The sequence below is a fragment of the Pezoporus flaviventris genome, unplaced genomic scaffold, assembly GCF_033815535.1.
Source record: "Pezoporus flaviventris isolate CSIRO_AGI_PZ_B2104156 unplaced genomic scaffold, CSIRO_AGI_Pfla_v1 ptg000007l, whole genome shotgun sequence".
Lineage (NCBI taxonomy): Eukaryota > Metazoa > Chordata > Aves > Psittaciformes > Psittacidae > Pezoporus > Pezoporus flaviventris.
The window spans coordinates 96,585,352-96,597,952 of NW_026892555.1; the positions used below are offsets into that span (position 1 = coordinate 96,585,352).

A 12,601-nucleotide genomic window follows, 5' to 3' on the forward strand; every position below is an offset into this window, starting at 1 on the left:
TCTGTATTTTCCAAATTAAAAATATAAAAGATAAAAAAGTATATATCCACAATGCAGCTTCGAAATTCCAATTTTTAATGCCATAATGGCTACTACAGCTACAAAACTACAGTGGATTTGCTGCAGTTTTCTGCACCAAAGAATTTAAAGTGCAGAAAGAGGAAAAAAAAATTTGCTATAATCGGTTTTCATGAAAGCACAGTATTACACAACTTCTTATGGTGGCTTGCTTTCAAAACAGAAAAATGTACAAATTTAAAGGAGACTGCAGTATTGCACAACACTGAGAAAATTGAAGACAGAGACCAAGATTATGAGCCACAGACTCTGATTTCTGTAAGAAAGGTCATACTTTCTTTTCTCAAAGTACATTAGGAGACACTAGTACAGAGCATTTTGTTTTAGTATGTCTATATGCATTTGACTTTTTCTGACATCAAAAAACAAGAAGCTATACAGACATAATTTTCAGAAGGTTCAATCTAATTAAAAGAAACTCAAGCATTCCAGAATGATTGGTATTTTCCTATTTTAGAAACCAGAAGCATGTACTCCAAGTCAGGTGTGGGTTTTTTTTTTTTTTGTTTAGAAGAAGATGTGAACCAAAGGAGTAAAAAATACACATCCAGTTCAACAAAATTTGATTCTCCCACTTTTGAAAGGATGCCTCAATTATCTTCCTATAGCTGGTACCTGCATAATGAATTTAAATGATATAGCACTACAGAAACGGAACCAAAAACTGTCAGTCATTACAGTCCATTACTAACTGTGATGAACATAAAGAAGCTACTTCAAACAGTTTTTTATTGGAGTATCCCAAAAATAGAACGTTACTATAATATACAACACATTGAAATAAAAAGTAAACCTCTTTTGCAAGTAGAAGATGCCAAAGAAAAGTTTAAAACCATTCTGTTTTTACCTCTGATTTTTATTACAAGGGTTAGGGTTACAAGGATCCTTGGAAATACACGATCCAAACTCAAACTGATTGTCTTGGAGCCCAACGCAACGAGCTATACATGCACTTGGATACGTGCGTCCATTCTGACCACATACTGGTACAAACTGATCTACGCAGTTACACGGTAAACCTGTAAAAGCAACACACAAAACAGGAATTTCATTCACGCTTATTTTCTGTGACATAAGATACACAAAGGGTCATTAAGACATCTTTTCCTTCCAGCAAATGGAAGGATGTGCCATATCTTCAGCCAATTTCTCCCTCCTGTATTTTAGCAATGCTATACACGCTTATAAGTAGTCGCAAGGGAAGTCTGTGCCCTGCCTTCCTGCTGATTCTAGTCAGCTTTCTCCATTTTCTCTCCAAACTCCTTATCTCTTGTCCTGAGTGGCATTACGCTGTCTCTGTTTTTTAGATATTTTGATGTATTTTGTTTTTCAGTACTGTTGTTTTTTTTTTTTAAATGTATGCATTTTTTTCTGCAGTGCAGGTTGGACATGAGGAAAACAAACAGTTAAGAGAACATCATAATAGTAAGTTATCAGGTATTTTCCATTAATACTGTAGATAGAATTTAGAAGCTAATCCTTGCTGTAAGAATATTAAGATTACAGTTTCCATAGTTTGGAAAGTTACCTGTGAACTTCCGACGTTCATCTTCTGAACTATGCTCAGTCAGACACTGACGTGTAGAACATATCAAGTTTCCAGCAAAACATGAACAGACATTACAATCTATATTAAAGGACGTTCCATGGCCTTAAAAGAAATTAAGTAAATGCATACAATTAATACAAATATACCAGAAGACTATATACTCATATGTATTACATAGATATTACGTTTTCATTGTTAATTGTTCATGGGATTTCCCTTATTCAGTTTATTTTACTCCTGCGATTTCTTTTTTTTCTTTTATTTCAAGTTTTACTTCATTCATTTAAAGTTTGTTCTCAGGTGGTTTTCATTAAACAAGGAAGCACTTTATCCTTTCAAAGCTTGTGTAAGTTAGGTTTTCTCTTCCTTTTTCAAGAACAGTTTAAAGCTGCAAAAAGAAATACACTCAGAAGACAAAAGTGCTAGATAAATTCTGGCTAGCAAGCTCCATATTTTTTTTAAAGGTAAAGCTTTTATAAGGATGCATTCTTCTCCTAAATTAATTTTATATAACACTGCTAAAGTTTCAATCATAGTCTCATACATAATGCATGGTAGTGCTCATTTCTTTCCTTTCTGTGTACTTTTTGTCAAGAGGTGAAGACTGCCAATGCTTCATTCCAGTCTTCATTGTTTTGCAATATCCATTAAAGCCGTAATTTCAGCCTCAACAAGCAAGTTACTTGTTACTCAACAAGTTATAATGCAGCTTTGTCCAAAGCAGGGAACGAGAAAGATTGTAGCAAAGCTGAACAGAAACCCAGATCTAGATTCAGCTCAAAACACACACAAATACAGAGAGGTCTATGTTCACCTACTGGCTTTTGGAAATGAGTTCTTAATAATGCAACTTATACCACCGGAGTTGCTTTTCAAGGATGGAGCAGTCTGCCCAATTTTTGCTTTTTATAAGTTAGTAACTTTTTCATACATGACTCAAAGATTCAAACTGTAAACTTTGGGAATATTTGTTCAATTTAGGCATTCCAGTTTGGTTTTGTGAACTGTCCATATGACTGCCCTTCATGTAAAATCATTCATGTTGGTGTCAGCTGATTGATCCATAACCGAATCAGTTATTAAAGACTACCAACAAACACACAGCTCTTCAAGGAAATAGAAGAGTAGCTGTGCCTTACAAAATAAGGCAATTCTCTTTAATCTTCTTTAAAAGGGTTGAGATTAAGGATTAGAATATTTGAGAAATATTGCAGGGGCACAAGGAAAATCCTCAGCACAGTCTCTGGACATCCAATGCTATTAAAAATAGACTAAGAGTACCCACAAAGTTGGAACTGAGGAAATGGGCAACCATTTATAGTTAGTTACACTATGCTTAAAGCTCAAAACTACAGCATGCTTAGAGCAGATCTATTTGGTTTATTGTTTGTCCTGGGTTCAGCAGCAGCAGTCATTTTTCTACTTCTTGGTAGCTGGTGCAGTGCAGTGTGTTGACTTTTGGCCTGGGAACAGAGCTGATAACGATGATGTTTTGGCTTGGCCAAGGACTTTGAGTCTCACGCTCTGCCAGGGAGGCAGGGAAGCCAGGAGGAAGCAGACAGGACACCTGACCCAAACTGACCAAAGAGCTATTCCATACCACAGCACGTCATGCCCAGGATGTAACAGAGAGTTACCTGAAAGGGCTGGTGCACTGCAGGGCTGGAGGAGGTATCGGTCGGTGCTTGCTCGGGCTGGGGGGGGGAGTTATAGGTCGGCAGGTGGTGAGGTGCTGTACTCTCTTCCCTTGTTATTTCCTTTATCATTGTTATTATTGGTGGTAGCAGTAGTGATTTGTGTTGTACCTGAGTTACTGGACTGTTCTTATCTCAACCCGGGGGAGTTGCATTCTTTTTGATTCTCCTCTCCGTTCCTCCGGGAGTAGGGGGAGGGCAAGAAGTGGGGGAAGTGAGTGAGTGAGCTGTCTGGCTGGGTTTAAACCACAAAAACTGTTGCTTCATCCGTGGTGCCTACTGGCTCCTCCCAGAACTTTTTCCATCCTCAATCCCTAGAGCTCCCACCAGCCTAGTCCTACCAGAAAGGAAGCTACCTATTATCAAGTACCATAAAATGCAGTGGATGTGAGGTGAGTCAGTGACCTTCTGGTTAAAAAATGCTGCAACAGGGACACTCTTCACACAGGACTTATATTGGTTGAGGTGCAGGTTCAGTATTGATTTAAATAATGGAGCTCTCCATTAGAATTAAACAAATACTATGTATAGGAATGCAAACATTAACTTTTCTATTTTCTGACACTCTTCATTCAGATCCTCTAGGTCTTTACATGCACCTCATAATTCATTATTATTAAGTTCTAATACTTACTTTTTCTCTGTCCTCCAACAATGCATGATTTTTGGAGGTCAACACAACGCATTTCCATGCAGTTTTCTAGCAATCCACTGTGTCCACATGTGCAAATTTTGTAACAACCAACATCACCAGCTGAGGATGGAACCTGAATAAGTGTACCTTGACGGACTATAAAATCTGAGGCTTCTCCCAGTTTGCAACCTTGATAAAATGAGAAATTTTAACTCGTATTTAGTAAATACTGTGACAAGCACCACTACCAAAAATAACTACTGCTCTTCGACTTGTGAAAAAGCTAAGGTGTTCCTAAAGCAGCCTTACTCTTGCCTATTAGACAAATTCACACATTTCATAGAGGCAAGATGTAGCACAAACAGAAGATACTTGCTTGAGACAATGTTCTGAAATAAGTGTAAAAATGTCACTTTTGAAAGAGAGACTGGTAATTCCAACAATTCTGAAGCAATTTCATTTTCCACAGTTCTGTAGTAGTATGAAACATATGTGATATAACAAATACCACATATGCTTTACTCTCTCCAATGCAGGGTGTAAATTAAAGGGTCTCATAAGCAAACCCCAGCCATTTCCCGTTTCATGTATTTTATTATATCTTCCTTCCCTACTTCTACCTCTTACGTGAACACCGAAAGATGAAGAAAGGAGAAAGTGAGAAAAAGCACAAAAACTAGGTTAAAGAAAAAGAAAAAAGAATTTAAAAATTGGTTTTAAAAACTGCAAGGAAAACCCCCCACATAAACGAAATAGTAGATTAAAATTACCCTAGAAGTGATGAACTGCAACAAATTCCCCACAGCTCTCAACCAACAACAAGATTGGATTCAAACATAAAAGTCACCCTCCAACCTCTGGAGGAAGTAAACTGTCTCTTCAAAAGCCCTGGGTGAGCTTGTTTTCTAATCACTTTGAATGACTTTTTCAGCAAGTGAAGACAATACAACCTCAATAGTAATAATGCTTTTTCTAATAAAGATGTTATGTTTCAGTGGGCAATAAAACCAGAAATACATTGAGAAATGAAAAGGGCAAATAGATAGGCTACAGCTTTTGAAAACACTTGGTAATCGTGATAACAGTTTCCTTGAGTTATTAGCTATTCACTTTCAAACTTTCAAAAAAAAAAGGTAGGTAACACATGTTTACCAGCAAAACTCGGGTAAATAGAAATCCAAAACCCCTTACCTGGCACACACAAGTACGGAAGACACAGTTCTCCAGACTGACATCCTTTTCTATTTACTTCACATAACTGATTAGCTGCACATGGATTCGGATTACACGGATGTGTAACATCTTCTACAATGTTACCTAAAGAACTTGGGCCTGAAAAGAGAGTATACAGCATTCTATATAGCCTTAAATGAGGTTTATTTTTCTTCAGTAAAGCACAGCATTTCTAATACTCAGTAAAATAGCACTTTTAACAATTCTGTCACGTATTTTTTTTTACCACTACCAAAACAACCTTGCCACGTACACCCAATCCAAGAAGGAAGAAATGCAATGAGCTATGACAATTAGAATTTTCTCTACTATTTTAAAAGAAATAACAACAATTATTAAAAGCAATTGCAAGCATTCAAAGTATCTTTGTTTCTCATTTTGTTTCATAGGCATGTTGATACTTACTCAAGTATGTATCCAATGGGATACAATTCTCCAGATCATCTGTTGGAGATAAGAGCTCACAAATACTTTCAGCTGAGTGGCCTTCAGGGAATTTACTATGATCTCCACATTTCTTCAGTATTTCCACACAATCTGATCTTCAGATAAGTAAACAAACAGGACTTCATGAACTTTACTTGAATCCACAACTTTCTCCTTCTGCCTTACAAAGAGTGTTTATATATATATATATATATATATGTATATATATATGTACATGCTACATTCTACATACACGGGGAGGAACAAATTTGTGACACAGACAGGAACTATTGCTTATGCTACTTCTGCTTTGGGCTTGGTGATCTTTATTATCTATGGCATCGTATGTATGTATCTTTCAAGACCAAGCATTTCCTTGATTTACTGATGTCTAATATGGGTTGAAATCTATCTCTGTACTATTAACTGACTTTTCTCTACCCCATCACTTACTTTCAAATTTATTTAAAAGAATCAAAAAACCAAACTTTCTTTTCCCCCAGACCTTTCTGTCAACTGAGAATCATCAGCAGGTCCCAAAGCCAAAAAATAGGAAAGGTTTTATAGACACCATAGAAAGCCAAAATCCCACCAACAATAAATCAACTTTACAATGGAAGAATATGCATCCATCTCGTTAACTGGTAATCATCTTCCATTTACAGTGATGGAGATTCAAGCAATGGCAACTAAGCTCATACTCCTGTGTTTGCCTCGCCATGTTTTCCTAACGTAAGTCAAACACAGTCCTACAGCTGCTTTTTACTTCTCATTAATATTCTTAGCAGAATCTCTAAACCTTCCTCCCTCTACCCCCCAGTACTTACTTGCAGATAATACTTCCTCTGGATTTGCTGTGGCAAGGTTTAATCTGCAGTGAGCAGGCGATTGCCTTCCACATTTCTGGTTGGCATTTTTTTATATCAAGCACAGGAATATTTATAAATGGCATCTTAATACTCCCTTTTTCCCATAGCTTCATGTCATTCATGGCTCCCTGGTCTGACTGAGTATTGCAGCTCCTAAAAAGTTCTGTTGGTCTTAAAAGAAGAAGTTAGGATATGGCATGTATATACGAAAAAGAAAAGACCACACATTCTACCTTTCACCGTATCAATTCTGCAACCTGTATACAGCTTGCTTTTTGTGGCATAAATGAAATGAATTCCTTCCACATTCAAGTAAGATCAAAATCAACTTGAATTCTGTCTTTAAGGAAAATAAGCTCTTTAAAAATCAAGGCTGAAACTCGCTTCTCACCATACCTCTTAAATCAAGTATCACTTAAATTTTTCTTACCTGAAGAAAGTTGCTTTAAAAGCAAGTACTGAATATCTGTGCAAATGTCTCCTCGTGAATAAGTAACGCAAGGTGGTTTATCATTCATATCTGCCCAGGCTGCATCTATCACATGTGTGATTCTACTACTCATATAACACTCATACTACTGTGTACTATTTCAAACAGAAGGCAGAAATCTTTTTTAAACTCAAACTATTTAATTTGTAACCTTGTAATTACTAATTCAGATACCACTTTTAAATCATTCATTTTACCCTATTGAGTATAAAGCCACAGAAATATCTATGAAAGAAATTTTGACAAAGAGTAGCATGTAAATTTAACAAGCATTTAAACCTTATTTATAATACACAACATTCCACCAATCGTGGCTTACTTGTCTGTACAGTAAGTCAGAAATATGCTGCTAATACATTACGACATTTTACAAGTTCATGGGTTAGCTTTTATTCTTGTAAGTTTTGTTATGTCTGTTGTTAAGTACATTTCCAAAAGTTTATTCTAAAGAAGAGCTATTTATTTTTCAAAGTATTTTAAAAAAATTAAATTTGCAGAAAGACAGCTACAAATGATTTTAAAACAGGCCTGAAAAACATTTTATTTAATTTTTAAAATCAAAGCACAGGTATTCCTTTATAAAATATTCAGTGTCTCTCTCCTACCTGTTATTAAAATTAGTGCAGTAAGTAAGATTTCTACAGCCCAGCTGACAAGGTTCTCGTACATCTGCTAAACAGGTCAACATGGAAACTTCAACTGCATTATACTCACAAAAACGATCAAATTCTTGCCAGCTCTGTGAATTGCCCCAGCTCGTGCTATAAAGTTTAGTGCAGAGCTCTCTGGGGGAAAAAAAAACAACAAATAAAACCAAATGAAGAAAATAAAATTAGAAGAACAGCAGCCATTCAGATATAGCAAAGCCCATTGTTTCTTAGCTGATGGCAACAGCCTGCGCTCAGTGTAGAATATTGTGTTAGCGCCCACAAAATCTGGAAGAGAATAGGACTCTATTTCATCTATAAAGCAAGATTCAGGCAAAGACCTGGTACAAGACAAATTCTGAGGCATTTTCACAATTGGAAACAAGGGTAGGGAGATACTGACCTACATGTTGAAGAATTTGCCTTAGAACAGCAATGGAGCTTAGCTCCATCAAGGCCTGTTGAAGGTGGAGGGTGCACAGTGACTCCTGGGTGAACAGATCTTGAACTTTCAAGAAAACATTGCCAAAGAGGATCCTGAGGGAGAGGCATTGTTTTGCAGCCTTCTATAAGTCCATCAACAATTTCAAGCTCTGTTTTCATTGACATTAGAATTCTTTTACAAGCAGTCTGACATGTATAGTCTTCTGCTCTATCACAGCAATACAAACCTATTGAAAAATTAAAAGTAGTTCATAATTGAGCACATAATAACAATCAGGATGCAAGATATAATAGCCCTCTGATTAAAAAAAAAATGTTATAAGGAGGTTCCCTCCCAACTAATCTCAAATAATGTTGCTTCTTTTAAATGCAAAGAGAATCAACTCTGGAAAAAACAGCACCCATATGTAGAATTAAAATAAACTATGTATCAGTAATGCACCTACAACCAAAAGTTACCATTATTTAAATTCATATAATTGCTATTACAAAACAGAAATACATTAATACAATTTATACAACAGACTAATACAACAACATATTTTATATAAAAAGTATATACAATGCTCAAACATTTTCAGTATTTTCATAACTTTAAGTACAGAAGGATTTTTTATACTTACTATCTGTAGGATTTCTCATTGGGTACGACTGTGTATAGTTGTTCACACAGTGTATAAGCTGAGGGCTAATAGATGCACAGTAATTTTCAACTGCTTTAATTTGTGAAGGACCGGGAGAAGAGTCTGTCCGAAAAATTGCTTGACAATATTCCCGACAGTTTGTATGATGACCTGCATAACTGCAACAGACTGACCCCACTGGGGAAACAAACAACAGAAAAATCTTATGGGCTCCTACACAGAGGAGTGAAGAAACAAGCATGTCTGTATCACACACAATGATTAAGGTCATATAACCTCTGTCTACAGAATGACTGGGAATATCTGTAACTAGCCAAATTACATTTGTTTGTTTGGCTGGAGAAAAAAGTCCCTAAAGTCGTCTTGAACTCAAGTTCACTGATTTCATTTTACGTAGCCAGACAACAGGCAACAAAACACTTGCAAGACTTCATCTATGCACTTAACACTCATTAAATGAAGCAGAAGAAGAAAATGAGCTTCTAAGCAATCATCAAAATAGGACAGAAAAAAATCAAATACAGATACACAAATTAAAAACTGATATAAATTGTACGAGCAGCCCAATCCCCTTATCACTTGAGCAAGGAAAGTTATGCATGTGGGTTGTTCGTCTATGGAACTGAATCCATGCGATTTCCCACATTTTAGAGAAAAAAGGACAGAACGATATAAAAGAAAAACAAGAAGACAAACCATTCATTACATACTTACTTTCATTTCTGTTAATACAACTAAAGAGAGCATTCTGAAATCAAAACAAAAATAGTGTTATAAGCCAGAAAACTTCAGATAAATATTCAAGTATCCAGTTACTTCTTAGATTGAGCTAATAATTTTGTTATTATTTGTTCAAATTAGATTGGATTAAAACAAAAACACTATACAAAATCACTGAAAGCAGGAAATTAGAAGATATGGGGCCATCTGAGTTTTGTGTGCACTTGTAGTAAAATAGTTAAATATTCAAGCCAAGTGTATAAGAAGACTTGCCTGGAGTAACTTATGAACAGCATGCTATAATAGACTGTCCCAAAATGTTACTTTTTTAATGACAACAATTCCAAAGATTCCATATGGGGGGAAAAAAAAAATCCTGAACTCTGACAGATGAACACATACAAATAGAAAATTTCTACATACTAACTCAAAACCAATGTCTCTTAAAAGCCAAAAGATGCTATCAACTCCTTCAAACTGCTGCCAGAAAGTACAGCTGGGTGATAGCCAACATGTTCAATGACAGAAGAAGGGAAATATACACACCTGCTGTTTCATTTCAAAGGACACTAACCCACAGAGTAATCAACATAGTTTGGTTGGAACCTTCAAAGGTCATCTAGTCCAACCCTCTGCAATAAGCAGGGACATCTTCACCTAGATCAGGTTGCTCAGGACCACATTCAGCTTGGCCTAGAATGTCTCCAGGGATGGTGCATCTACCACCTCTCTGGGCAACCCGTTCCAGGTTTCAACACTGACCCAGTGTTTTGTCACATTCATCAGAAAAAAATTATTCTTTGTATAGCCTGAACCTACACTTTTTTACAACTATTGCTCTTTGTTCTATTGCAACAGGTGCTACTAAAAAGCCTTTCCCCATCTTTCTTACAAGTCCCCTTTAAATACTGAAAGCCACAATAAGGTCTCCTGGAGCCTTATTGTGTTGAGCTGAACAACCCCAACTCTCTCAGCCTGTCACCAGAGAGGAGACAAACAAAAAAAAACGAAACCAAAACCCAACAGATACTACATGTAAGCTTTCTGGGACTCAAGATGATGAAGTCAATGAGGTTGAAATTCAAATGCAGTTGCCAATTATCAAAGGGGAGGGGGTGGGGAAGAGAATCTGAAGCCCCTGCATGCCTGACCTCCACACTTGTCAGAACACCAGATTATAACAAGTGATCAAATACTTTAACATCGTGACAAAACACAATCCCTATCTTCATGAAGTTTCTGATCTCCTTCATTTCCCCTATCCCCATCATTAAACAAATATGTATTTTACACAGCATCTAGGAAGCAAACAGAAACACCATCATACTGATTCACAAACACAATGTGGGATTAAACCTTGCTTCACTACAGCAAAGTATCAGATGTGCTACAACCTCTAAATGAGAAAAAGAAGAGATCGCAAAATACAGACCTAACGTAAGCTCAGTAGTTCACAAGATTCTTCATCTGTGTTAGTTACTGGTATTTACTGCATTGCAGAGAAATGGGTATACCCAAGAATCTTTGGGGTATTCTTGTGAAAATGTGTGCTGCTGCAAACAGATGGAAGTGTTACATTTTTGAAGTGAAAGTAGAAATGTGTTAGGGATCATCTTGATGGTTTTATTTTTCCTTTTGTCTTAGAGATTGTTTAGCCTGCAGGCATTTGTTTTTCAATTCACATTCTCTACTTGCTTTCTTCTCAGAGATCATGTAAGTCAATCTGTTCTGGCAGTATCCTTGTTTTCCGCCCTACAGTCTGGGTAAGACTACAGAGAAAAGCGAAGTAAATACCAAAGTGATCAAATCTCTCAGTGGCTAACTCATAAAAATACCAATAACTACAACATCTGAATTCTGAGGCTTTCTTTTTGAGCAGCTTGCTTGTGCTTGGTTCTGCTGAAGAGGGAAGGGTGAATACAGAACATATCTCTTCATAGAGCAGCACGAACAGGCAGCCTCATTTCTACTAGATAACTTTGGTACATAACCTACCCCTTCCTTTACCTACTCACCATCAGACATCTCAAATCCTACATCTGAATCAGTACACATTATAGAGGCCCAATTTCTTATTTATTGAAGTGCAACTCATATATTCCACTGGATAACTGGAGAATTCCACAATCCCATTTTTACTTTATTATTTTTTTTCCTCATGAAAGTTTCGTAAATACCCAAATAAAACCACTATTTTTTAAAATGCTGTTTTTCATTTTCATAGCTATTTTCATCCTCTTTTCTGTTATTCATTTAAGAGTGAGCACGTCAGAAGCAGATCAGAACAGCTCTCCCTATGCGAATTGGCAATCAAATGAATTAGCATTCCTGCATAGACAGTTCTGATAAATATCTGAAGAGCCAAAAGAATTATTTACTGTACCAAAAGATGGAAGACTCACATTTTAACATGGACTTTAAAAGCCCCAAGCCCTGATGTTTCAGTTTGTATCATGCCATTAATGATTTTGTTATGCTGTAACTTAAATCAAAAGTTCCAACTTGTCAATTACTCTTTATGTCATGTAAAGCATAGTGCTTGTTTTAAACAGTCTCACAATTATATCTTTTGGATAATATCTTCTTGGATTGTGAAGTACGTTAACGGTCAAACACAAGTTTTTAAATAGGACAGTCCCAATACTGTAGAAAGCAGCATCACTTTCTTCTATTTATAGTCAGAAATGAATTTAAACCGCGGGTAAACCATAGCAGATGTAGCACTGAAAAATGACCCTATGAGAATAAACACAAATCTAACCTGAAAATGTAAGTTAATTTCCCATGAACACCAGCTATGTATGATTTTACTGATCATGAATAAAAGCACAGGTCTAGTGAGAACACATCATACAAAAATTTGAAAGTCTGTCTTACATAAAACTATGCCCAAACCTCACAAATTCAGACATTTTCATTCTTCCAATATCCTCTACCAAATTTTAGATCTTTTCTCAGAAGAGCACAGATACTGCATAATTTCTCTGAGAGTGAGAATGAATTTGCAGCAACATTCCTAATCCAAGCAGGAAGTCTGAATCTGATTCACTTCAGATTTTCCCTCTTTACTACCTGATAGGGGGAAATAAAGGGTTAACATTGTGTCTGCTTGCTTAAGCAGTCACTGTGCTTGGTGAAGCAGAACCATAGGAGTCAAACCTGCTAGAATGGTG

The 12,601-nt window shown here is 36.4% G+C and overlaps 1 protein-coding gene across 2 annotated transcripts in view; it reads right to left on the minus strand.

Annotated features, from left to right (window-relative positions):
* Positions 1-12,601, minus strand: part of RECK (reversion inducing cysteine rich protein with kazal motifs) — a 49,174-nt gene that overhangs the window by 9,860 nt on the left and 26,713 nt on the right. For both annotated transcript variants that reach the window (XM_061449620.1, XM_061449618.1), the window contains 10 exons: positions 9,423-9,456; positions 8,688-8,885; positions 8,024-8,291; positions 7,579-7,758; positions 6,442-6,654; positions 5,594-5,730; positions 5,147-5,287; positions 3,956-4,144; positions 1,607-1,729; positions 926-1,097 (listed from right to left, as the gene is read on the minus strand). In XM_061449620.1, the coding sequence (XP_061305604.1) occupies positions 926-1,097; positions 1,607-1,729; positions 3,956-4,144; positions 5,147-5,287; positions 5,594-5,730; positions 6,442-6,654; positions 7,579-7,758; positions 8,024-8,291; positions 8,688-8,885; positions 9,423-9,456 (1,655 nt within the window). The remainder of the gene's footprint in view (positions 1-925; positions 1,098-1,606; positions 1,730-3,955; positions 4,145-5,146; positions 5,288-5,593; positions 5,731-6,441; positions 6,655-7,578; positions 7,759-8,023; positions 8,292-8,687; positions 8,886-9,422; positions 9,457-12,601) is intronic.